This window comes from Amphibalanus amphitrite, unplaced genomic scaffold (assembly GCF_019059575.1).
Source record: "Amphibalanus amphitrite isolate SeventyFive unplaced genomic scaffold, NRLGWU_Aamphi_draft 000324F_arrow, whole genome shotgun sequence".
Classification (NCBI taxonomy): domain Eukaryota; kingdom Metazoa; phylum Arthropoda; class Thecostraca; order Balanomorpha; family Balanidae; genus Amphibalanus; species Amphibalanus amphitrite.
The window spans coordinates 332740-360202 of NW_024881819.1; the positions used below are offsets into that span (position 1 = coordinate 332740).

Below are 27463 nucleotides of genomic sequence, written 5' to 3' on the forward strand. Positions count from 1 at the left end.
AACGGATCTCTGGACGAAAGCGAAGGTCGGATCTATGATCCCAGTGGATCTCTCGACGAAACCAAAGGTCGGATCCATGATCCGAGTGGATCTCTCGACAAAAGCAGTTTTTGACACTTATAACTGTTAATAACGGTTAATTAACCAATTTAAGCTTGAAATTAGGCATCATTAGTCACACATTGCACTGAATCACGATCTTCAACCTGCTATCTTGTTCTTGGATGATAGCAGGTTGGGGAGCTTGGGATCTGTGATCCCAGTGGATCTCTCAACGAAACCGAATGCCGGATCCATGATCCGAGTGGGTCTCTCGACAAAACGGAGACTCGGATCTATGATCCCATATGATCTCGGATCCAGATCCATGGGATCAGATCTCCAGATCCATTTTTGGGATCTACGAACATGTCTGGTCTATAGTGCCTTCAAAAGATATTCATGGTTTGGGGGTGGTTTATGCCTAAATTTACGCAACTATTTTTCCTGTTCATCATCTGACGCCATATGCTGCTATTTTAGTAGCAACGACTCAATTTTGAATCGGTCCCGCCGACTGCACAATAAAAGAAGATAGATACAACACTTTTGCGGCATCACTGAAAAACTTATGCAGTACTGTTATCAAAATTCTCATAACACCGTTCGACAAACCTGAAGTCTTTTTGAAATAAATATGCTTGTATTTTTCGCTTCAGGCTCTGACGCCAAAATAATGAATTTCGTAGTCGCAATCGCAAGATTTGGCTGCGTTTCTGGCGCATGCCGTTCATTTGTGGCGCAAAATAATACTTGGAAACAAAGAAGAGTAGGCACTATGTACCCCCGAATTAGAATCTAATTAATTCTAAACTGAATTAACTCTAATTCAAATTAGAATCCTTACAACCAAGCAACGACAAGGCGATAACATAAACAAAAACCCAAGCGTCGCTGTTTGAAACAAAAGCGCCATATACTGCGACTTTTTAATAGAGAAGGACAACGCATTTCGGTGGGTGTTACAAGTACTGCAAGTACTGCTTCTTTTTTGCAAAAATAAAAACCTTTTCACATACGAAAATGTGCTAGGAAATTTTCATATTTTATAGAAACTACAGTAGAAATAGTATAGATGTCGAGTAATTTTAATTTAAGAAAAAAGAAAGCTCATTATCTCCCTTTAAGAGTATCGTTGCTTGCTAGTTGCTACTCATACGAAAGATGCTTGATACATCTGAGCCTCAGCACCTGGCCGAAAGGTTGGTTACCGGACAGAGTGCTCGCAGAAGAGACACGCGCCAGAATAACCTGCTCCTGACGCCCTCCATACGATCGGAGTCCGGGAGGCGTCGATTTTTTACTCAGCGGTAGCAGAGTACAATAGGCTGCGGCAAGAGTTGAGGAACCTAAGCCTCGCAAGGTTCCTCAACTGAGGGAGCATCTGCTGGAGAAACAGCGCTCCGACTGAACCTGGACGCCCGGGTTACGAGAGTTTTTACTGTGTTCACTGTGTCCTGGTGTCAGTGATCTCGTGTTCGTGTGCTGTGTTGTGATACGTGTGCACTGTGCGAGTATGTTTGCATGTGTGCTGTCATCCCTTCATCATTTAATGAGGAATGGAATAGCCGCTGCTTTCGGTGGATGTGCCCTTCAATGTTAAATAAATAAGTAAATAAATCTGACCTAGAAGGTAAGAGGTTCAAACTTGCACACCATGTGTCAAGTTGATGTGGGAATAGTCATGCCAAACTTCGCGGCGCTGTGCGCCGTGGTTTTCCCGCCATTTATGGAAAGCCTCAGCGGGCGGACATTCCCCTCTGTCGGCGCGCGGGCTAAGCTTTTGCGATATTCAAACACATGAAAACGTGTTCATATAATTAGATAAAAATATTGAAACTTAGTAGGTATACCAACCAAAATAATCAACACGCAACGGTCGGAAAACACTGTGCCGGTATGCCAGAATTGACTGCATCGCTTGAATCTCAGCGACCAATCAGCTCTCGACCATCACAGTGACGTCATTTGCTAGCATTTGGTAGCAGTTATGTTGCACGTGTGTCCCTATGGCGATGCCCCTTCCCCCTGATCGTGCCTTGGAGATTGGCTCCTGGTGTGAGGGCAGGTGGGTGGGCTGCAGGTGGGCTGTGGCTGCCAATGGATGACCCTGTAGTGTGTATGTCGCTCGTCGCCCCGGGCTGGCGGCACCTGACGGCTCGGCCCTGGCACGCAGGCGCACGTCGTCGAGGCGTTCGAACAGTCGCTCACCTCGATGACAAAGAAGCTTCACCAGCTGACGCTGAGTAGCGAGCAGAAGGACAAGGACATGACGGAAATGCGCAAACAGATAGAGCGGCTGCAGCGCGCGCTGGCGGCCGGCGGTGGCGGCGCGGCGCCGCTCCTCCGGCATGCCTCGAGCGAGAGCATCTCGAGCCTGTCGTCGGCGTGCAGCGGCCACTCTCAGCAGAGCAGCCGCACGCCAGACAGCCCCGGCGCCAAAAAGAAGAAAAAGAAAGGCTGGGTAAGTGGTCATTGGGGCTTCAAACGTGAAGGGCTTATATTTAGGGCGGGTCAGAAAAATCGACTGGTGGAAAGTGCAGCCCACAACAAATGGAAAAATGACCGTATACCTTAATAGTACACCTTTTTGCGTTGTTCGATGGCCAATCAGCAAAACCCATTCGTTCGATCAGCACATAGGTGGCGCCAGTGAGAGGCATTCCGGCAAAACCTTCAGCATATGGGCAAAACGGAATGCTGATCCCACTCCACAGTTTGTCAGTGGGTATTACCTTCGCTATTCGCCATAACTCATGGAGTTCCGGCAAAACCTTTGACGATTTGGATAAATGCTTCGTCTTTCGTTAATATCCCTTCGTCGTTCACCAAAACATCCCCATGCTAATTTCGACATTCCTCATAACATTTCGTCAAAACTAAAAACAGATCGCCCCTTTACAGAGAAGTATAAATATGACCAGGTTTATACAGTGAAGTGCGAGGCATAGGTGGCGAAACTCGTAGACCATTGATCTACATAAAAATCGGTAGCGTTCATGAGCGCCATAGGTACAATGTAGATGGACGTAGCTGACATGTTATCGGCTGATTGAAGAATGGACAGGCAACAGAGCAACAGGCTGGATAAGTTAACCCCGCCTCAAACACCAAGGAACAGGCAACAGGCTGGATAAGTCAGCCCCGCCCCAAAAACCAAGGTGTCCGGCCGGCAGGGCCCGGCTTGCCATCTGTCAGCCACTCCCTCGCGAGTCCGACCGGCGCGGCCGCCCGAGGCGTGACATGACATCGCACGGGCAGTGACGCGATAATGGCGGCCGACTTCGTGGTTTGTATCGAAGCGTTTAGGAGTCCGACGCTCAAGAATCTACATGCCTACTCGGTATGGCGCCGGCAGTCTCCTCGTAGCTATGGTATAACTGCCTTTTTCGGAATTCAATGGTTAATTGGTTGCAAATTGCGCTGGAACTGTCATAAGCCTCATCCCTGAATGTGTGATTAACGTTAAACATTGAATATGGCTAGACCAGTAAAACGCCTTTTGGGCGAAGAACGAGCGAGCGAGATAGTGAGCCCTGCACGTGCGGAAGGGGGAGAGAGTACTTCCAACGGGCACGCGCCAAGCACCCTTCTAACCGGTCGCTAACGGTGTACCAAATTTGAACGCAATCGGCCCAGCCGTTCCTGAGATCTGGAAGCGGCATTCAGCACGTGCGCACGTGCAAACGGGGTCCAAACTGACTTTTGCACGGCACCCTACTAACTGGTCGCCAACCGTGTACCAAATTTGAGCGCAATCGGCCCAGCCGTTCTCGAGATCTGGAAGCGCCCCCTGCACGTGCGCACGTGCAGTAGCACCTTAACCGCAACACATGGGAATGCATTGCCTAGTGGGTGCCTACCTGTATGCCAAGTTTCAGCGAAATCGCCCCAGTAATTACCGAGTTAGTAAAATGGGAACAAATTTGACACCTCTTATTGTTGTATTTTGCACGTGCAATTGGGGTGACCCACATGCATCGAGAGTATCCTATTTTTGGTAGAAGGGATGCTGCTACCCTATAAAAATAACCGCAAGTCAATCGCCCAAGTGGCTGCTGAAATATGAGCCTCTCAAAATCACTACTTTTGCAAAACAGCTTGAACACCCTTGACTTTTCACGTGGCACGTGCCACGACGGTCACTGAGATGTATCAAAAGTAGTCAATTATGGGGTAGAAGGGATGGGGTTACCCAGCAAAAAAGACCGCAGGCCAATCGGTCCAGCGGTTGCTGAGATATAAGCCTCTCAAAAGCGTTACAGGCCGGGCCGGGCCGGGCCGGGCCGGGCCGGGCCGGGCCGGGCCGCTCATACTGAGATTTTTCCGTTATATTGAAAAGACTCGCTTCGCTCGCTGCGCTCGCTCGCTCGTAATAAGCACTACATCATTGACATTTTGATCATTGACGAAAGTTTTAAATAAACAGTCATTGTTTACGCACAGTACCGATGAATTTTGCACATCGACTAACCATTTTGTGAAATGTCGAAGCATTATGACAATCTGACAAAGTGTTTTGCCTATGACGAACATTGTGCTCAATGACAAAGAGTTATGCAGAATGGTTGAATGGAGTCCAGCCTGTTTTGCCGACCGTCTAACAGTGATGCACATCGCCGAAGGGTTATTCTGAATGACGCTTGTCCAAACTGATGCCGAAATGGTTATGACGATTGGCCATCGAACAACGCAAAAAGGTGTAGTTGCCTAATTAATAGTAGTTACCTTAACGATAATAGTTGTAATAATAGTTGGCATAAAGTTGTCCCCCCTTTACGTTTTGTCGAATATCTCCGAAACCTGATGAGCTACTAGCATGAAGCTTAGCATAGCATCAAATGAATACCGAGGCAATGTCCGAAGAAAGTTTAATGGTTGTAGCTGGTTGTAGCCCTTAAGATGGCGTCACAGTGACGTCATAAAGCTTTGTTGTTTCTTGGTATGGACCGTTTCTGATGTCGCTGAGCATGAAACTCAACTTTTTCGTTGTTTCGCGAAACTCAACAAGTTTCGCGGCGCTACGTGTCCCTTTTTTTGGCATACACGATCAGTATCTACTTTTGGGGTTTTCGGTCAGTCAATCCGTCCCCCCCCCCCATATCAAAAACCCGTGGCCCTGGATGTTGCTCACATGCATTAGGGTGGGTGTCAAGGTCATCTGAAGATCATGCCAGGTAATGGACCCTTGATGACCTCGGTTCACTTTTTCGAGTTTTACATGTTGCTAGGCTAGTTTTTGGAGCTGAATTCGAATTTAGCAAGCATTTGAACATTTACGAAGTGGTTTTGGTGCCTTCGTAACATGTTACGAAGCTGCCAGAGGCGGTTAACACCTACTACGAATACCCGGCAGGACCCCTACTGGTTGACCTGACCTGACCTGACCCGACCTGGCCTAAATGCATGAAGACATCATCTGTGATCAAAACTAACATGATATTCGTGATCATCACCCCGAAAAAACCATAGCAGCCACACCTAACGACGCTCTAACAGGTCCCGATTTTCCCGACTTTTGGGTCATTGACCTGAACTGGAAGGTCAACCAATGACCTAGGATTTTGAAATTGGGTATCATCGGCCTTCTTTCGTCACGGGCAACACGCATTTTTTTCTGCGAAGCTCTAGCTTGATCAGGGGCGAAACGACGAGGGGGGTCCAGCGAACCCCTCCCGCTCCCGTATATGTTCCCGTCTGGAAAACACCAATGCGGGCGAGGGTTAAGTCAGGACTGGCGCCGTGAGAACGCCGAGAGGTCACTGTAGCTGGTGACCGCCGTGAGAACGCCGAGAGGTCACTGTAGCTGGTGACCGTCCGGTGAGCCCTCTGACCAGCGCGGCCGCACTGGCCCACCGCAGTTCTCGGCCGCCCCGCAGATCCGCAGCTCGTTCGGCAAGGCGTTCTCGCGGAGGAAGACCAAGGCGGGCAGTGACCTGGATGAGGGCAGCGCTCCACCGTCGCCAGTGCTGGCCGGCCGGCCGGCTGCAGACATCGCCGATACACCGTCAGTGCACCCGGATTCTCTCTCTCTCTCTCGCTCTCTCTCTCTCTCTCTCTCTCTCTCTCTCTCTCTCTCTCTCTCTCTCTCTCTCTCTCTCTCTCGCTCGCTCTCGCTCTCGCTCTCGCTCTCGCTCTCGCTCTCGCTCTCTCCCCCCACTATTTAATTTACCTATACTAAACTGGAATGAATGAATAACAGGATTGCCATAGTCTCGACCCAAGCTAAGCAGAACTTGTTGCAGGGCTCCCGACACCTACCGCCTAGTCGCTTTGTGTGAGGCTGCTTCCACCAGCCACCACCCTCCCGTCAGCTAAATCCTGCGTCTCTGCAATGTGAAGGCCTGGCTACACTTGGTGTTTTCGGCGTGCTTTTTTGCGGATTTTCGTGTTTTGTGTAATATCGTTCTAGAAAAAAGTTATAAATATTGTAACTTTTACATTATTTATGTGCAAAAGTTAATATAACTCGTAAACTAACTGAAAATTAATTTTAAAACATCACATAAACGTAATATCGTTTTTTCTAGCACGATATTACGCAGAACACGCAAACCCGAAAAACGCACGCAGAAAACGCATAGTGTAGCCAGGCTTTTACTGTGTCTTTCCAATGTGTGACCCGTTCTCTCCACTGTGTGACCCGTTGTGTGACCCGTTCTCTCCACTGTGTGACCCGTTCTCTCCACTGTGTGACCCGTTCTCTCCACTGTGTGACCCGTTCTCTCCACTGTGTGACCCGTTGTGTGACCCGTTCTCTCCACTGTGTGACCCGTTGTGTGACCCGTTCTCTCCACTGTGTACCTAACCGTAGCCCTGTTCGGTCGCAATTTTTTATCAGCACGGCAGGCTACGAGCATGCTGCTATTTCTTGACTCCTCATTGGTCAAATTCACGTGGTCTCTTCATTTGATCAATGAGAGACCAAGAAGCGCCAGCAATAATTTCCTTATATAGGAAAAACCGACAACATGCTGATTGTTCGACCCTCAGCATAAGAATGACGTGTAACAGGAGTCCTATGTTCAGAGATGCCCGCAAATTTTGGCAGTTAAATAGTGTTGGTTGTCGGTACTGCAGTTGGCTTATTGCTATGATTGTTGTTCATGCGGCGCGACTGTTACATTTCGTGCGCATAATGCCACGCCCAAACACGTGTGTCGGCTACTGCGTACTTTTTTAGAAAAAGGTTCAGGCCGAGAGGTGTACCGGCCGGACGGGATTCGTCTCACCCTTGCGCCCAAAACATTTCGGTTGGTATATTGATTGTGAGCGTTGATTGATGTTGAACTTTATTTGGGAACTGAAGCACTAGAGTAAAGTCAACCGTCTGATAAATGTTTAATGATAATATTGCGTCCGTCCGATAATGCAAATATGGCGCGGAGCAGTGTCTATTAAATGTCGGAGAAATGTCTGTTAAATGATGAATGAGAAACCAATATCTGACATAAGCTGCATTGCCTAGTAATGTCGTCATTGCCAACCGTACAGTTTCATCAATCGTCTTTTGGCACTCTGCCAGTTTGTGTTCAGCCTGTCACACTGCCACGATGTGAGTGCATTGACCCGCTGACTGTGCGCTAACAGCTTTTCCGGCATGTTTGCTTGCAGGAAACCACATGTGTGCTGCATGTGCTTGCTTTGTCCTTGTCATTGCTGATTTTCGTTCCTAAATATCATGTGCCAGTCTCTTATCTGTCTTTCCTTCCTTTTATTTTGTTTATCGAGCACTGCAGAGCATGCGTGAGTCCAGAAGAATGTCAGGGCATGAGCAAAGGTGAGAACACTGATAAAAAACAACGACCGAACAGAGCTCATGTCTTTCCACTGCTAACGTGTCTCTTAACTGTTACTGTGTCTTTCAACTGTGTGACCGTGTCTCTGCGCTGTGTGACCTTGTCTCTCCATTGTTATATGCCTCTTCACTGTTTGACCGTGTCCACTGTGACCTTGTCTTTCCACTGTTATATGCCTCTCCACCGTGTGACCATGTCTCTCCAATGTGTGACCCTGTGTCTCCATTGTTACTGTGCCTCTCCAGTGTGTTATCCTGTATCTTCACTGTGTGAACGTGTCTCTACGCTTTGTGTGTTACGGCGTCTCTCCACTGTATGACCCTGTCTTTTCTGTGTGACCGTGTCTCTCCACTGTGTTACCCTGTCTGTTCATTGTGTGACTGTGTCTCGCAGCGGCCGGCCGGACGCGGCGCCGCCGCTCCGAGGGTGCGGAGCTGGCTCCGTAGAGGAGGACCTGCGCCGACAGCTGCGCGAAAAGGACACGGCCCTGACCGATATGCGGCTGGAGGCTCTCTCCTCCCACCATCAGCTGGAGACGCTCAAAGAGACCGTCAGCCGCCTGCGCAAGGAGATGGCCTGCCTGCGCCAGGACAACGAGCGTCTGCAGAGGCTAGTGGCCTCGCGCTCGGCCAACTCGTCTCGTTCGTCGCTATCGGCCGAGCCGACCACCGAGCGGCCGGCGCCGGCCGACTCTCCCGGCGCTGGCAGCGACCACAAAGTGCTCACCGCTAGCGTGCGTCTCGACGACGAGGATTTTGTCGTCGGCAACGTCACCGTAGCCAGGAAGACGAGCTGGCAGGTGCTGGACGACGCCATCCGCGCCGCCTTCAAAGTACGTTCAACATGTCTCGTTCGTGTGTGTGCATGTGTGTGCGTGTGTGTGCCGCCACGCGCGCGCGTGCGTACAGTGGGTCTATATGATCTCCAGGGTCACCACGTGGCGCTGCGGTCGGGGTTGGGTGAGTCCAAATTCCGAGGGGAGTGAGGTCGCTGGTCATAGTGGGGGAAGGAGGGAGGGGAAGTGACGCGCTGCTATCGCAGCGTGTGCGTAGCGCCGGGAGTGGGCCGCCCGCCACTGCGTCGCGGCTGAGGGGAGGGGATGCTGGCTGCGGGTGCGCTCACTCAGGTATGGTGGTATCCTGTTCACGTGAAGCCAGCAAGAATGCGACTGAAGGGAATACACCTTTTTGCAATTGAATTCAACCATTGGCCATAGTCAATTTGTCGAGTGTTGGAAATGGCCAGTGCCTTGAATAGGTGCGTATCATTTAGGCCAGGGTTCATAATGTCCAGGGCACGATGTGTCCAGTGTTCGAAATGGCCAGTGCCTTCAATGGGCCAGAGCTCATAATGTCCAGGGATTACATAGTCACATATGAACATTAACAAAACAAAGGAAACACAGCGTTGCCATCATGTGAAATATTTGCTGCAGTTTCAAGGTTGAAAGAAAACACATTTTAGATGTTGTTCAGTTGTATTATGAAAGTGACGTCATAATATGAAAAACACAGAACCAACCCGATGCGAAGCAGTGTGGTGCCGAAGGCAATGCCTTAGGAGAGATAACAGGCAATAGTAAATCAAATAATTTTAGGTTAAGTGATTATGTATCTGGCTTCAGGTCTTGGCGTGCCCATTAGTGCGGGGCATCTTCCCTGACGCCAGGGGCGTCTTTCCCACCCTCTTGGGTAAGATGCCCCCTTGTACTTCTTCAGAAAATAATTAATATAGCAAAAAGTTATCATTTCAAGCACGAAAGTGTCATTTTTTGGAGAAAAATGATGTCGGCTTCCGTTGAAACTCCACGTTTTTGCTTTCCGATCGTCATTTTCGAATAATATAGGACATAGATAACATGAATCTGGATTGGACACGAAATCAGCCTGATGCAGAATGGGGCCGAAATTTTTAGAATGGGGAATCGACTGTTTTTCTGTGAAAACCATCACGTTTTGGCTACCACTTGAATGGCAATAACTTTTTTCGACATTTTGATGTTTTTTGCTTATATTTCTTTAAAAATAAATCTAAAAACGTGTTTTATTAGAGCCGTATATTGCACATTTACAAGTGGTTCATCAGATATGCAATGGTCACCAGACGCTACAACGAGTGGAGAGAGGGCGAAATAAGCAGACAACATAAAACATAATGGACGCCATTTAATTGCGTCCCAGAAAAGCTATTTCTGGCACCTAAAAGCTGACTCGCCCCAAAATTGGTCCTCAGCACCTATTTGGTGGATACCAGCACCAATCATGGAAAATGACCTTAATTAGCTGTTTCTGGCACCTATTCATCGGTACGCCTTACTCTTTTTTCTGAATCTGGCACCTAAATGCTGAGCGTAGCACCAATCTAGTAGAAAAATGAACTACTGGCTGGTAGAATCATGTTGTTCTGGTATAATGACCCCTGGAGTCTAGCCTAAAGGTTGCCAGTGCAGCTACACTCTAAGACAGCCCCGTAGTGATATCAGCATTGTATATGACGTTTAAATAAGCAAATAATATTGATTTGTTTGAAAAAACTGTCATATAAATATTTAAAAGTTTTTATTTGTAATGCTTAAAGGGAAACATTTTTGTGAGTAATTGTCTCCATTTTGACCATTAAAACGGGTATTGTATTTTTTTGACGTCATCAAATAGCTCCAAAAAAGAAATGTAATGTTTTCATTCCGTTCAAGGCCGCTGAAGAAACGCGGGATCTTGCGTGGGACATTATCCGTTGTTTGCTGCGCAGAGTTGTGCCGTGGTTGTGCCTTTTTCATCCGTTTCTTACTTATGTCATATGTGTGCATGAAGCTTTGATTTTGTTTTTGGTTATTGTGTGGCCGGTCAGTCAAACGCCCCTGTAGAAACCGGATGCTGCGTTTGATCGAGATGGAGTCAGACGATGATTGCAGAAAGCTAATAATATTGAAAAGAGGGCCGGTTGCGTGGCATGTCTGTTCTGTTCAGAGTTGAGATTTTGCTTTACTCCAGTTTATGACCTGAGAGCCTGGCTGGAAGTGACGGATCCAAACTTTTCACGTTAAAATGGCTGAGGGTGCAATAATCTCTAGTCTCTACATAGCGGGCTGGTATAGGAGCGTCTTGCTATGCTGCACCATAGCTGGCTAGTGATTCTCTTTTGGCTAGAAATGGCATTAACCATTATCTCCACTGGCGAAAATGGCACTTGACATCACCGAATGCAACGTTCATGTTGTTAGGATACATAAAATCAGGAAGATTACGCGAATTAGGTAGGCAAACGTGGAATAAAATAGGTGCTGGATGTTTTGGTTTTGGTGCTGAATCAGCAAACAGCAAATACGGAGTTCAACTAGACGATCTGGCAATTTTAGGCTGTGTGGAAGCAATTAGGTGCCAGATTCAGATATTAGGGTCGAATAAGCTTTTTGGGGCTGATCAGCAATTAGGTGCCAGAAACAGCTTTTTAGGGACCAGAAACAAATATTCCCCAAACATAATGACTAATGAGCATGTTCGTCTCACGCCTGAAAGGGTACGCTCGCCGTTTTCCGCCTTCTCCAGGACACATCGAGTACGTGCATAGCAGCGCCGGGCAACGCAGGTGGACTTGATTTTTTTCCGACAGACGGGACCGGGCGCTGCTCTGCAGTGGCGGTCGTTGCACTGCTCGCACTCCACCACTGACCGGTTCGGAGTTAGTTGGTGGACGTCCACCGCAGGAACCGTCCTGTCGCCGTCAGTGCTAGCTAGTGGTAGCAGTGATCCCATCAGCTGCGCCTTCCGACCAGCCATGCCTGGATGGTGCGGGCCCTCTTGGTGCGGCTGCGTCTCCGTGGGCCGTCTAGAGGTCCACCGGGACTCGATTCTGGTCAACATCGCTCGTTTTCCTGGCAATGATATGACTCTCACTGTCTCACATTGCACTCCAGGCCGCAGCGCGAGGGCACCCATGCTGAGGTGGCTGGCTGACAGTCCTCGGAGAATCCTCCAGTTCAGCAGGGAGCTCTGGACGGCTGAGCTGTTGCGGAGAGAGGCGGCGAGGGCGGACTGGAGGTCGTTCAGGCAGAAGACTGTTTAGAGAACAGTTGCCTTTGGTTCATGCTACATGTCGAAGGAGCAATGAGCAGGATAGTTTGTTTTCCGTCCTTGGGCTTCCTACCTTACCACCATACGGGCGTCCCAGCCGCCCTAGCCACTCCACGAAGCTGTTCACTTCGGGTTCAGATTACATCTACGGTTGAATAGTCTCAATCGTATAAACGATCCTCTTTCGCGATGCCACTGGGCGGGCAACTGAGCAGCCGACCAGCCAATGGGTGACGGTCTTCCCTCGTCCGATTCCTCGCACTCCAGGCACGCGTCGTCTTTCTACAGTCCGATGCAGTGATTGTAGGCTCCTAGCGTCTAGTAGCCGTTGGAAGCCGGAAGGTCTAGCAGCTTCGCTTCGACGTTCTTCTGGCGTAGAGCAAGGCTGTAGAACTCCAGGTAAGGACACCAGCCGTTTGACCTTGAACGCCGCCGGCCGGCCGATGACGTCATTGGAGGCAAGCCGGCTCGGCGGACGCATCGAGCGAGTGTATAACGGAGGAGCGTTGGACGTTGCGGGAGCCGGGGAGAGATTTTGTTTGCATACCACCATTGTTATGTTGATTGATCTAGACTGCATTCTTATAAAGCTCGACGCATCTTAGGCCTGGATAGTGCGTACATTCGTAGAACGGTCCGACGTCCGTGGTCGAAGCTGTCTACTCTACATGTACCAAAAGACGCTAAGACCGGTGCAATAACGGCGACCCGATCCAGTCCCTGGCGATTCTAGGACTCGTTAGGACCCAGGCCGAGTCTGGCCCGTCTATTTTTAGGGAAGCGGAGTGGGTGAATTGACAACCGAGTACCGATGGTTATAATTGATCCCGTCGTCGAGCGATGGTTGATTGACAGACAACACATGTTGTAGTGGGCGGATAAGCATCAGGGATAATGCCTGAACGTAGGCAAGCATAATTGGTCAGCCATATTGTTTAGGAATATAAAATCGTAACGGAGGTCATTGAGGATGTTATCTCTACATTACGAGGATTCACCACCAGTGAAAATCAAGGCTATAGAACTCCAGGTAAGGACACCAGCCGTTTGACCTTGAACGCCGCCGGCCGGCCGATGACGTCATTGGAGGCAAGCCGGCTCGGCGGACACACAAGGCGAATGCATAACGGAGGGGCGTTGGAACGTTGCGGGAGCCGGGGAGATATTTTAATGTGGTTGTATACCACCATTGTTATGTTTATTGATCTACAGACTGCATTCTTTTAAACCTCGATGCACTCTAGGCCTGGATGGTTCGTACATTCGTGGAACGATCACCCCGTCCGAAGTCCGTGGTCGAAGCTGTCATAGTATTAAAGACACTAAGACGGGTGCAATAACGGCGATCCGATCCCGTCTCTGGCGAATCTAGAGGGGTCGTAAGGACCCAGGCCGAATCTGACCGTCTATTTTTAGGGAAACGGGGTGGGTGAATTGACAACCGATGGCTTAAGAGATATAAATGAGAAGAGATCCCGTCGTCGATTGTTGTTTGACAGACAACACATGTTGTACTGGACGTATGACAATCAGAGGTAGTGCCTGAACGTAGGCAAGCATAATTGTTCTGTCATACTGTTTAGGAATATAAAATGGTAATGGAGATTATTGAGGATATGATCTCTACATTACAGGAATTCGCTAATTACTACGGCCCATAGGGGCACCGCCGGAGCTGTTGTTTTGCCATCGGTCCCAGGCAACTCCAGGGAGCTGCAGCCCGGCGGCCAAAGCGGCCCACCTCGTCGACTCGCAGGTCCTGTGGGATTCCGTGATGCTTTAGTGCTTCACCCACAGAAGCACGGGCATAGCAGTAGGATGTGGGGCTAGGTGTCTGTCCACCTCTTCATTGAAAGAACAACGTATACAGCGCCTGGTCCCGCCGAAGCTCGGTATCGACCGTGACTTATTCACAACTGGCGGATCCAGGAAGCGGTCTTGGACGCTGCGGGGGCTTACCCCAAAAAGGTTTCTCGGAATTAATTAAAAAAAAAAAACTCTGATTTCGATTCCTTGCGCACTGCTGTGCAGTGTGATTAAGCAACATTTCCTCAGAAAAGTTGTGAAGTTTTCTTTGATTCTCGAAAAGCGATTTCGGGCGCTGCCAATGTGGGGGAAGACATTTGCCCCAAATGCCTTCCCCTGGATCCGCCAGTGGGTTGCCCCACTCCGAACTTGACTAAAACCATTTTCAAACCCCACCAGAAACCGATGGTAAGGTGAATTTAAATCCAATAACTCATCTCTGTCTGCCCGCCTAAATATGTATACAACACATGGTACGGCACCCGGCCCTGTCTGAGCTATGAGCCGATCGCGATATTTTCGGCTTTCCCCAACCCAAGCTCGATTAGGAACGTTCTCCTTCCCCACCCGATTGCTGATGTCAATTCAAATTCAATACCTCATCTCTGTCGGCCCGACCATAACCCATTCATTGCACACCGTTCAGCGCCCCGCCCCGCCAGAAGTATCCTAGCGCGCTGAGCAGTTGCCTCCAGCCGCGTCATCGCGAGGCCCCGCGCGGCCCATAAATTAATACATTGCGCGAATAGCCGTGTCGCCCCCCTGGCGTAGAGGGTAAGTTCACCCGACGTGAGCCATTTTAGAGTAGTTAACGGGTCTTCTCAAGGGCTAGAGCCGTTTATACCAGTGCCTATAAGCGTGCGTTTGTTTGAGTCTGTATCTCGCCGACCGCAAAGCGCAAAAGCCTAACTCTGTACATGGCTTACTCTGGCGCTCGCTCGCTTGTTGCCCCAAAAGGCGTCTTGATGTTACTATGGTTCTAGCATCCCTGTAGCTTTATCGGTAAACTTGCAGTGCTGACGACCCATGGTGCCTCGGATCGCTGATCCGTACTGTATCCAATTCCACGGCGCCAAAATTCCATCACTTTTCTTAAAATTGTTAACATTCGTTTGAAAGTATAGTTACTATACCAAAGCAAGTCTTCCTCAAATTGACGGCCTGAGCTGGGCACCATGAGAGTGGACGCTTGGCTACGATTATGTGAGCTGGAGGATACTGTCATCTGAAAGCGCACGTTACCATAAGCGCGTGATTCTAAATCCTGCGACATTTATTTTCGTGTAAGAATATATCAGTTTCGACAGTGCTGCCAGATTTGGAGGATTTCCGCAAATCTGGAGGATTTTGAACTCTATTTGCGGACAAATTTCGCTTTTGGAGGATTTTTGATTCTGGAGGAAAATCTGGAGGATTTGTCGCCCGATTATTACATTCAATTTCATGGAAAAATATAACACATTCAAGACTAAAAAGGCATTTTCCTGCCCAGCGTCACCCTACCCGTTAGGATATACCACGTCCTTTATCACCGTGAGACTGCAGAATGTTTCAGTCTGTAGCTATATCTACGAGGGTACCAAACTACTGACTGATCTAAGGGGGACATTTGGGGCAAATGCCCCCGGTACCCCTGCAGCGCCCGTAATCGACGAAAATTTTCGTTTTTGTTAAAGGGACCCTCCCACCTTCAAAAAAGTTTATGAATTGGCATGAAAGTGATGTCGCTCGGTTCAGAAAGAGCGAAAACGAATATCTACCAAATTTTACCGAAAAATATTCACCGGTTTTCAAGATATTAGACTTTTACTTTTGTTTACTTTTTGGGATCTCCGCTGTTCCTAGCGACTTTATTTGGAAGCAATAGTTTGGCAGCTGAAAGTGCGGCACTTGTTGCGCGCAAAGCAGCATATACCACCGCGTGCTACAAAACGTTTTAGTCAAACATTTAAGAATCGTTAGATATCTGCGTTGACGTCACACATTCAAAGGGGTATTCCTATGCATTAGCCCCTCTGAATCAAAATGCTGCAGTTTTGAGATTCAATATTTCCGATTTAAGGCATTTCTCGATGTTGTGAGTGCCGAAACCGGTAATTGTGAGCCAGGGACCCCATTTTGGCTATCTCAACTCAAATCTAATGTTAAGGTGGGAGGGTCCCTTTAAGATTAAACGAAAACTAAACAACCTTTATGAGAAAAAGTATCTTTTAATCTGCACAGCAGTGCGAAAGGATTCGAAATCCGGTGAGTTTTTAGAATTTGGTGAAACTTTTTGGGGGGTATAGCCCCCCGCAGCGTCCAAGACCGCCTTTCTATATCTACCAATAGGATCTGGAGGAATCTGGAGGATTTTTGTAACTGATCTGGAGGATTACAGCCTTCCCCATCTGGCAGCACTGAGTTTCGATCGGCTCGATTCTACACCTTTTTAGGCTCAAGTTCGAATACGTCAAGTTCAAATTCGAATAAGTCAAATTCATATTGGAAGATGCCAAATGCAAAATCGAATACCTCAAGTTCAAATTGAGATATGCCAACATCAAATTGGAAGAAGTCAAACGCAATTTCGACTTACTCAAGATCAAATTCGAATATGTCAAATCCAAATTAGAATAAGGTAAATTCAAATTCATCGCAGCTACCTACCGTAAATAGGTCAAATTCTTTTCATACTATTATACTATTATTGTCATCATTTTATTAATGATATAGGTATGCTAATCGCCATCTACTTTCGATCAACTTTGGCTGCCGACTCCCGCCCATTTCGCCCCGTCTTGTTTCGATAAAAGGCTGTGCGTTATAACTTATAAACTATCTTGGTTTGTATTACGCTGCTCGCAGCTCTGCCAGAGCGACGCGGTCTACATATGCTTGACACGAAACGGAAATCTCAACCATTTGAAAACTCATCTGCCCTCGAGTATGCATAAATATCCCACAGTCATTAACTCATTTACACAAAGCTGTCAGCCAGCGGCCATATCAAACGGGGAAGTGGCGGAGAGAGCCGGCGCCCGGCCGCCCACAGGGGCCAATCGGGCCAATCCATCTGCGGTGCGTAACAGATCTGCAGCACTCATTTAGACAGAACAGGCCGGGTCGGTCGCTATCAGATATATGATTATGTACACATACATACATTAACCCGCGCCCTGCTGGGGGGGGGGGTGTTTGAACACCCCCCTTGTGGTTTTTCGCGAATATCTCAAAAACGGCGGCGCGGAGCGCCGCCGTTTTTGGTACACCTTATCATACATCAATTCTACACATGTTGTGAAAATTTCAGACCAAGGTCATTCAAGGTCAGGTCACCAGGTCACTTGAAGTGACCTCACCTCATAAAAAGTTTCAATGTCTGTCATAGCTACACCGAGTGACCGATCGCTTTGAAACTTTCAGCGATTGCTAAGAGCAATAGCATGTACAAAATGTATATCTCAGAATTTTGATATCGATGACCTAAGGTCAGGTCAATTTTGCGACCTCCCCATTATAAGTCAATGGGAGAAAATTGAAATGCGCCTCTTTTGGACGAAAGACATTATAAACACACCCAAACACTGAATTACAAGTGGTTTAGACACACTGAACATGAAAATGGTGTCCGTGACCCCTGTTTATGCCCTGAGGTCATCTTAGGTCACGAATGGTATCTAACAGTTTTTCGCAAATAACTTTTGATTGAGGCATGCTAGAGCGATGAAAACGCCTTAGATGTGTTCAGCTCGACGATACGGATCGACTGATATGCAACATGACCCTTTCCGGTCAGGTCATGACCTTGACCTGAGGTCAAATTTTCAAGTTGACCTTTCAAGGTCAAGTTATAGTTCAATCGATGCGTCTTGACGAGAGGAACACGATGCCGGTAAAAGTAAGCTCGTACAAGGCTTGGGTCAAAAGTTATTGCAGAAAAACTGTTTCCGAAAAAATCGGCTATTTTTGCAGTTTTTGCCCCCTGCAGGCAAAACCGTTGACGGTAGGTCAAATCTGAGAGAATTACTCAGAAAGGGCGTTAATAGGGCTATCGAATGCGCTTTTCCGCGGCGCTGTAGCTCTATTGGTTCCCGAGTTATGCGTTGGCTTCTTGGAAATTTTCGACATTCGACCTGGAAATCGGCGAAATTTTGCCTTCAATGACCTCTGGTGACCTGACCTTTGACCTGACCAAAAAATTGACCGAAGTGATTTCCTCATTATTTTTGACGCTCTTTCGAACGCCGCCTTCCGCGTATCGCTACGTGGCCCAGGAGCCGAGTTAGAAGGGGGGGGTGTTCAAACACCCCCCAGCAGGGCGTGGAAATCCAGGACCCCCAGCAGGGCGCGGGTTAATGCACAAGATCTTCGTGCCGCAGATGACTCAGTGGGTTAGGTTCTGCTCGCTGCTCATGCAGGGATATCGCCCATCGCGAGGTCCCGAAGCGCGATGCAGGCAGCGAAGTGCTTCTGTACGTGGTTGCACACCCGCATGCACACCATAGGCGTGATCCGATCGACGCTACGGTCGATTGTGGCCTCGAGATGCTGGAGGCGGTGCTCCGTCTGGGTCAGTCCTTCCGGCACTGGCTCCCTGAGAAGGCGAGGCATGGCTGCGGCAAGCTGACGCTTCATCTCGGCCTTCATGACACTCAAAACTTCCTCGATTGGGTTCAGTGGAGCCGAATACGGAGCCAAACGTAGAAGCTGGGCCCCTCTGAACTCTTCCTCCAGGAAGACATCCTCGAGTCCGGAGTGACACGGTGCATTGTCGCTAGAGCACTTCATGGGCCGGATTAATCCGTTATCCACGGATAAATCCGCGGACCGGATAGGATTGGATTCTAAATTTGTTAAAAAAGAACGGATATGGGCGGGCCGGATTTGGAAATTGAAGGTTGAACCCGGATCAAAACGGATCAAAATTTTAACATTCAACATTGAAGTTAAAAATTAACCTAATGTGTTAAGCGGCAGGATGATGCCTAGTTTACCAATGTGGTGATTTTCATGTGGTTTTAGGTTTATAAGCATGGTTTTTGGAACCATGATGGACTGGTCTGTGAGATGTATGGCTGTCTGGTCCCTTTGATTGAATTTGTTAGTCCAGTTTTGGGTGAAACCAGTTATTGGTGAAACGGATTATTACGGATATTTTTGGGAAGTTTGGCTGCAATACGGGCCGGATTGGGCCAATGGGTGGGCCGGATTCTGATATTCAAAGAAAGGCGGATAATGGGCGGATCTGGATATGACTTGCCGGATTTGGGCCGGGCCGGATCCTAAAAAGCCTATCCGTGAAGTGCTCTAATTGTCGCACACCACCAAGATGTTTTCGTACGGCTCGTGAGCGGCTCGCAGCATCTGTCGGGTCCACTCGCGGCTCTCTTCTTTGGTGTACGAGCCCCGCCGTCTCTGTAGGTACACCAGGCCCCCTTCTATGTATAGGACATTACGAACCTCTGGGCATCTTTCTTCACCCTCCCCTACCTAAAGGTGTAGTCGGGTAGACTTTCATTCATCTATTATATATTTTAAGTTATAAAAAGAAATCATCGTGTCAGGGCTGTGACGAAAAATTAGTGGCCTAAATCCGATGAGAAAACAGGATTTGGGGTTACCCTAGGTTTGGCTTTTTGGGCTGGTGCCCCCCCCCCCCTCCCTTGTCCCGAATCGTTCCGTTGCCTATGATGACGTCACTTGTTCACGAACAGAACTGTCTGTGAACATTTTGTTTGAGTTTGTTTATTTGACAAATGAAGCCAATAGCGAACCCTGCTAAAATTGCTTTAAAAACTTGTTTAACTCGAATGAGTAAACCTAGGTCATTAAGGTTCAATAGTCTTGATCAGGGGCGCACCCAGGATTTTCCAGGGGAGGGGGCCCGGGCTCAAAGGGGCCTCCATATTCCGCTTGCCAGGGGGCCTTTCTCTATCGAGGGGGCCTCCAAATGGATTACTTTTTGAGGGCCTCTGTATGTTTGGTGACGTTCTTAGCGGTTTTAGTAAAGTTTAACCTTCGCCCTGGCAGAGGGTCGATGCGACCCCCACCCCTAAGGTTTTTCAAAGATAGTGTAAAATTTGTGACGCGTAGCGCCGCTAAATTTGGCATAGCCTCTGGGGCAACCTTTTTACATATGACCTGAAAATTTCAGGTCCGGATGACTTTGGGTCAGGCCACCAGGTCAGAAAAAACGGTACAATGTTATGCTGACCTAGAGCAACCAAATTTGCACGGGGCGAGAATTCTAAGGGGGCCACCTACCCCTATCAGATTTGGTATTTCAAGGTGCTATATCAGCCAATCGCGAGGGTGGGGGTCGCATTGAATCCCCCCCCCCTGCCAGGCCGCGTTATAAAAAATGCCCTGCCAGGGCGAGGGTTAACTTAGATTCGTTCAAGCACCTTAGTCGCGTTCAGCTTTTACAATACAAGTCGACTGATACGCAACATAAGCCTGTAACCTTGACGTAAGGTCAAATTCTAGTCTTCTTTTCCAGGTCAATTAACAGATCATTTGACGCGTCTAGACGAAATAAATGCGACGCCAGTAAAATCAAAGTAATAAAAACCAAGTGTAAGAAATTGTTGGCGGAAAAAGTCTTCCAAAAACGTCATATTTTCAAAGTTTTTGCCTTCTGGATGACAAGCTGTTGACCCTAGAAAAAATAACAAAACACTAAAAAATTCCCTTATCAGAAAGAGTTGTCAAAAAAAAAAAAATCACAGTAGTTCTTGAACAGGAGGAATTTTGATGGGAAACATATTATTCTAAATTTTGATATCAGCCTAATTTGAAGCCCAGCCTCTTATCCAGAGAGGGTCTCCTGCCCATGGACACACTGTCCTGTAGAGGAAACGTCCCAATTACATGTAGAGGCCTCCTGCTAATCAGGCCCCCTGGCTCATGCCAAGCTAGAGCCTCTGTGCAGAGGGAGTCTACCATTCAGAAGGGGCCCCCAGTCCTGTCTATTAACGATCTCTTGCAGGAGGGGGCCTCCTGGCTCCTACCCACATCGAATCTCTCGTGCAGAGGTAGCCTCCCACCAAGAGAGGGCCTCCTGCCCATAAAGGGTCTCGTGCAAGTTGCCAGAGGCCAGAGGGGCCTCCTGCCTCCTGCCCAGAAAGGGCCCCTGTGCAGAGGAAGCCTCGAGGTCTCCTGCCCATAAAGGAGCTCCTGCGAGATGGGGCCTCCCGGCTCCTGCCTAGATAGGGACCTCTGTACAGAAGGGAGCGTCCCTTCCAGAAGGGGCCTCCGAAGCATAAAAGGTCCTTTGCCAGAGGGGGCTCCTGCCAATAAAGGGTCTCCTGCCAGAGGGGGCCTCCTGACTCCAGCTCACAAAGTGCCTCTTGTGCAGAGGGAGCCTCGGGGCCTCCTGCCCACAAAGCACCCCATAAAGGATCTCCTGCCAGAGGGGGCCTTCTGGCTCCTGCCCAGATATGACATTTTGTGCAGAGGGGGCCTCCTGACTGCTGGGGCATTCCACGATAGATCGTACCACTTTTTTCTAATTTGACACCCTCATCTCTCGGAATTTGACGAGAATTGGTCTTAGGGGTAATCAGGGGCTCTGAATCCACCTGTAACAATTTCAGGCTTATCAGATAAGTATTTTTTTACTTATGGTGTATAACATTTTTTGGATCTTGCTTTGCAGCGCTAAGTTTGGCGGGCTGTAACTCAAAGACGGATTATTCAAATGCCAAATGTTATATAACATTGAACTTCCAATGAAACAGAGATTAATACCTATGTATATTGGAAATTTCGAAAAATACGCTATATTTGATATATGACGTATCAAGTTTTCTTTCATTTGTATTTTTTGGACCAAATTTTTTTGAATTTTTAATTCTTTAAAAAAATATTTGGCTCATTGTTAAGAAGTATGCAAGAAATAAGGAAGGTGTTCTTTCTATAAATGTATTTATTTTACGTCACGATAACGGTTTCGAATAGCGATTTCGGGAGGGGAGCTTACAAATAGCATGGTAAAGCTGCCTAGTGACATCACGGGTTACTGAAATTTCAATTGAAGTCTGAGTCATCTGAAAAAAGTGAAAAGAGGGTTTATCCAACCCTCTTTCCTATAGGCGCGAGGGTGAAAAAGGCTGTTTGGTTCTGATATTGTTTTGGACGCCAATGACCATAGCTGTCCGAGATGAAAGTTACAGGACGCATACATGGTGTCCTCCAGAGGTCTCACAACTTGTATATTTGGGAATTTTTTAAGGTTACATAAGGTCAGGTCGGTCACGTGACATCACTGTTATAAGTCAATGGGGAAATATAAAAACTGTTATTTTGGCGCCGAGAATGATCTAAAACAATCTCACGTACATGATATCGGGATTTCATGCACTCCTTGCAAAGTCCAATGCTTCACTTTTGCATTGTTAACCTTGTGTGACGTCATTTATGACGTCACTAGGGTCGTACGAGTTTTTCGTCAATAACTCCCGATCAAATGGAGCTAGAGAGTCGGGAAAGCCACCAATGGACTCGGGAAGACCTTCCGAATCGAATGATGATATGCCATATGATACCCTTTGCCCAGCTTCGTGACCTGAGGGGCTCTGACCTGACCTTGACCCGAGGTCAACTACTTAAGTTGACCTCACCCTAGCAAGAAGTATAACATTCGATGCACCTGAGCTAGGCAAACACAATGATGCCAAAATCGCGGCTCTGCGGCCATTTCTTGCGAAGTTATTTACTAAAAACCGAACCCGTAACTTCAGTCACTTGACCTGACCTCAGACGCTACCGGTTAATCTGAGACCTTAAAATCGGGTACGGGGACCCGCAGTTGCTTCTGTACACGAACCCCAACTCCAGCCGTCTGTCCTGTCCAGTAACAACTGATAACATTGATATCGACTGCCGGTCCCTGTACAAGAGCAGCTGAGGTTTCCTGTGAGTGCCCTCTGACAGTTTATCGTTGTTTCCTGTGAAGGTGCTGGGACAATTTACTCAGGGTCGCTGTACAGTAGCAACTGCGGGTCCCCGTACCAATCGCTGCGACTTGTAACGGCACACACGCTCGTTTTTCCCCGAGGCTCTAGCTCTATTAAAAGCGAAACGGCGTGCTGGGGTCGTATCAACCCCTCCGAAACCCATTTTGTTTGCGGGAAAATGAGGAACTTATAGAAAGAACACCTTTCTAATTTTTTACATGTCGATTTGCAATGACATTAAGTTTATTTTGAAAAAATAAAAATGTGAAAAATTTTGGTCCCAAAAGTCATAAGAGGCAAATGAAAAATGCTTAAGGTTTTTGCTCAACAACGAAAATTTTTCTTTGGAATTTTTAAATAGTAATACTCATTTTTGATTCATCGCAAGCTTAGTGTTGTTTACTGTTTGTTGGTTGCTTAACCCGTTCTTGAGTTATAGGCCATCAAACTCACCGTTACGAACCGAAGTTAAAAAAATGTAATGCAATATAACTCAAAAAGTTTTGATCTGAGAAGTCTGATATTTTGCCAGGCGTCTTTGGGGCCTATGATTACCCCTGGGACCGATTTTCATTAAAATCTGAGAGATGAGGGTGACGGGCCTGGTACGATCTATCGTGGAATGCCCCTGCTGCCAAGATATGTCCTCTTGTGCAGAGAGCCAACCATCCAGGAAGAGCCTCCTACCCAGAAAGGGTCTCCTGCAAGAGGCCAGAGGGGGCCTTCTGACTCCGGCCCAGAAAGGACCCTTGCGTAGAGGAAACCTCGGGGCCTCCCCCCCCCCCCCCCAGTTAAATATCTCCTGCTAAAGGGGCCTCCTGGCTCCCACCCAGACAGGGCCCTCTATGCAGAAGGGAGCCTCCCATCCAGAAGGAGCCTCCTAAGCAGAAAAGGTCTCCTGCCAGAGGGGCCTCCTGCTCATGAACGATCTCCTGCCAGAGGGGGTCTCTTGATTCCTGCCCAGATAGGGCCTCCTGTGAGAGGGTGCCTCAAATCCAGAAGGGGCCTCCTGTGCATGAAAGGTCCCCTGCCAGAGGGGCCTCCTGCCCATTAAGGGTCCCCTACCAGAGGGGGCCTCCTGGCTTCTGCCCAGCTCTTGTGCAGAATTAAAGTAGGTTAGGCCGGAAAGTCGAGTAAAAGTACCCGAAACGGTGCTCAGGGGGCCTCCTAAAAATGCCCGAGCGGGGGGGGGGGGGGGGGGGCGGGCCCCAAGGCCCCCCTTGGGTGCGCCACTGGTCTTGATCTGAACTTCACGTGACCTTAACCCGCGACCTGGTGGGGGGGGCTATTTTTTGCCCCCCCTCCAGACTTTTCGATATATCTCCAGAACCGCTGCGCCGATCGTCACCAAACTTTCAGTACCCTCCCGGACATCAATTTTACACATTGTGACCAAAAATTTTTCCAAAGCCTATGATAGGTTGGCCGGAAATGACGTCAGAGTGACGTCATGTTCTGCCGTTTTCGACCCAAAAAAGGGTTTCGCGGGAAGAGCTGTCAGGCCTATAGCTTTGCAAATACAGAAAAAATGATAAAAAACATAAAAGCTGTAGATTGGACAGAGCTACAAAACTGCTATCTCGGATTTTTGAAATTTTTGGATTTTGACCCCCAAAAATAAAAAATAGATTTTTTGGATATAATAATCGAAAAATCCAAAAAGTTTTTTGAATTTCGTAAAACCGGAATATATGTGATAGTCCTTACCGCCTTCCATCCACATACCAAATTTGAGATTGATACCTCTTTTTTTGGCGAAGTTATAGCGAAAAAACTGTTCAAAATTGATGACGTCAAATTTTCAAACTCAATTTTTAGCAATTCTAGACCCCGTAGCGCAAAACAAAGACTCCCCGTGACGAGCTGCATCGATTCAATACCCATTCTATGCAAAACTATCAAATTTAAAATTTGACCTTTTTTGGCCTGACCTTGACCTGACCTTGACCTGAACATCACCAGAAAGTGACCTAAGCCGTACCTGATAGTCTTATAACCAACACCATTGAGTTGGAAATGAAAAATTGGCCATAAAACATGTATCACACAACCTTAGTAAAGTTGGGCTCATGTGACCTGACCTGTGACCCTTGGTGACCTGACCTGTGACCTGACCTGGTATTGCCAGTGACCTCTAATAGCAACATATCTACTAGGCAACTGACGCCCTACCGCTGATTCTCGACAAAATGCGTTTTCCTCGGTGTTATAGCGCATTCCCTAGAAGACCCGTGAACGGTGAAACATTTCATCTTTGACCTGACCTGTGACGTCATCGGTAACCCCGAGGTCAATGAAATTTGGTTTCCTTCGGTAAATTTGACAGGCCTTTCGAACGCCGTTTGAATTTTGCGGATCCGTCCAGTAGTTTCGGAGATACGAGGGTGGGGGGGGGGGGGGCAAAAAATAGCCCCCCCCCCCCCACCAGGTCGCGTTATAAACAGACCCCACCAGGGCGCGGGTTAACACTCACCAATGGTGAGTGTTATGGTGAGTGGTGATTATGGTGAGTCACCATAATGCATTGGACAAATATTATTTTAGATGTTGGATCATTTATCACTACAGAAAAGTCTGGAAACGCACGATTAACCCGCGCCCCGTTGGGCTCTGCCGAGCAACGCGCCCGGTTGGGGGGGGGCCATTTTGGCCCCCCCCCCCCTAAGATCTCGAGAACCACGCAACATAGCGACAAGCGGTAAACGGCGTTGGATAGCCCCAACGGGGAACTACCTTGTGACCCAATTTTATTGACCTAGGTCAAACCGATGACGTCACAGGTCAGGTCAAAGGTCCAATTTTCACCGTTTACAGGCACTTCAAGAAATGCGGTGTAAAATCGAGTAAAATGCATTTCATTGAAAATCATCGATGGGGAAATGTTCTTCAAACACATATTTTGCTATTTGAGGTCACTGATACCAGGTCAGGTCACAGAGGTCAGGTCACGGGGGGGGGTCACAATATGAAAGTGTCGTGTGATACATGTTTTATGGTCCATTTTACATGACAAATGCGATTATATGGGTCAGGCAGCCTTTGGGGCCAGCTTAGATCACGTTTTGGTCAAGGTCAGGTCAAGGTCAGGTCAAGGTCAGGTCAAATTAGGTCAAATTTCAAAGTTAATATTTTTGCATAAAATGGGTATCGAATCGATGCAGCTTGTCACGGGGAGTTCAATGGTGGTCTTTGTTTTGCCGTACGTGGTCTAGAATTGCTAAAAATTGAGTTCAAAAATTTGACGTCATCATTTTTGAACAGTTTTTTCGCTATAACTTGGCCAAAAAACGAGATATCGACCTGAAATTTGGTATGTATATAGAAGAGCGCTGGGACTATCACATATATTCCGGTTTTTTCGAAATTCGGAAAATTTTTGGATTTTTTCAAAGTTTTTCTAAAAACATCATTTTTTTGAATTTTTTTTGGTCAAAAACCAAAAATTTTGAAAATCCGAGATAGCAGTTTTGTAGCGCCGCTTTTTGTCTACTAGACCATATAAAGAACTTTGAAATTGCTTGATAACTGTAGATTTGGTGAGCGTTTCAAGATTGCATGTTTTTTGCTCATTTTTGCTCGAACATGACCTCAGTTTGACCTCAATAACTCCTGACCTAAGGTGACCTAAGACTTGAAATTTGGTGTGAAGGTGTCAAATTGATGCCCGGGAAGGTACTGAAAATTTGGCGGCGCTGCGCACCGCCGTTTTCTTGCTATTCAGGAAAAACCACAGGGGGGGCCAAAATGGCCCCCCCCCAACGGGGCGAGGGTTAATAGGAGCGAAAATATGCCGAGTCGCAATCCCGGCCGGACATGGTCTCTAGAAACAGGTCACAGGTCAGAGATCGTTTAGAGATCGTTTAGATCATGGTCATGAAACATTCAGAGTAGATGTAAAATTGATTGAATCGAGAGTGCGAAAGTGTAGCCGTTATTATCCCCCCGTTACGCGAGTTATTCGCGAAAAAGGGGGAAGGGGGCTCCTACCGTCCGCCGCTCTCAGTGCCAGAGTGAAGTCACAAGGGGGCGGCGTGCGCTGGTGTCTGACTGGGCGCTGGCCGCCGACAGGAGCACCTGTCCCGACTGGACCCGGAGCACAGCCTCGGTATCGACTCGGACTCAGTCAGCGGCTACCGGCTGGGCGAGCTGTGGCGCCGCCTCGACGAGCCGGCGCCGCCGCCCGAGCTGTTGCCCTGGGGCTACACGGTGGGCGACGTGCACCAGGCCGAGCTGCGGCTGCGCGGCCACCCGGCCGGCTCCGTGGACGCCTTCGTCTTCGAGACGCTCATACCGAAGCCGATCGTGCACAGGTGAGAGTGCCGGCTGGACGACACCCGGCCACCAGCCGACTGGACCGTGTCTCCGTGCGGGTCGCTCAGCCAATTAGGTGGGTGTGCTGAATGCTCTCTATCGGTGCTCATAAGGCACCGATAGAGACCTTACACTCTCCGATCGCCAGGCCGACATTACACTCTCCCGAGTGTAATGTCCTTGTTAGTGATGTCAGTTACAGAAAATCGAAATACCGATACCAAACCAAATACCAACCAACACCGTGGGGAAATACCGAAACCAAACCAACTTGAGAACATGAGGGAAATACCAACTTTTTACCAATTTCTTAGCCTCTTACACATTAATGAGGGTTCATGATACCAACAATATACCAAACTTATTAGGATTGAAATACCAAATACCAAATTGGTATCGGTTTGGTATCGGTTTACCAAAAAATTGGTATCCGATTGACATCTCTAGTCCTTGTCGATGTTGGTTTCCGTGTCCGTGTCCTCCGTGTGATGCCGGACGC

General features: G+C 48.1%; 1 protein-coding gene across 2 annotated transcripts in view; it reads left to right on the forward strand.

Annotated features, from left to right (window-relative positions):
- Positions 1-27463, forward strand: part of LOC122388483 (neuron navigator 3-like) — a 326891-nt gene that overhangs the window by 286354 nt on the left and 13074 nt on the right. The window contains exons 19-22 of one of the 2 annotated variants that reach the window (XM_043379619.1): positions 2216-2503; positions 5901-6046; positions 8232-8670; positions 26722-26963. In XM_043379619.1, coding sequence (XP_043235554.1) covers positions 2216-2503; positions 5901-6046; positions 8232-8670; positions 26722-26963 — 1115 coding nt within the window. The remainder of the gene's footprint in view (positions 1-2215; positions 2504-5900; positions 6047-8231; positions 8671-26721; positions 26964-27463) is intronic. The other variant, XM_043379620.1, reaches the window with a different exon arrangement.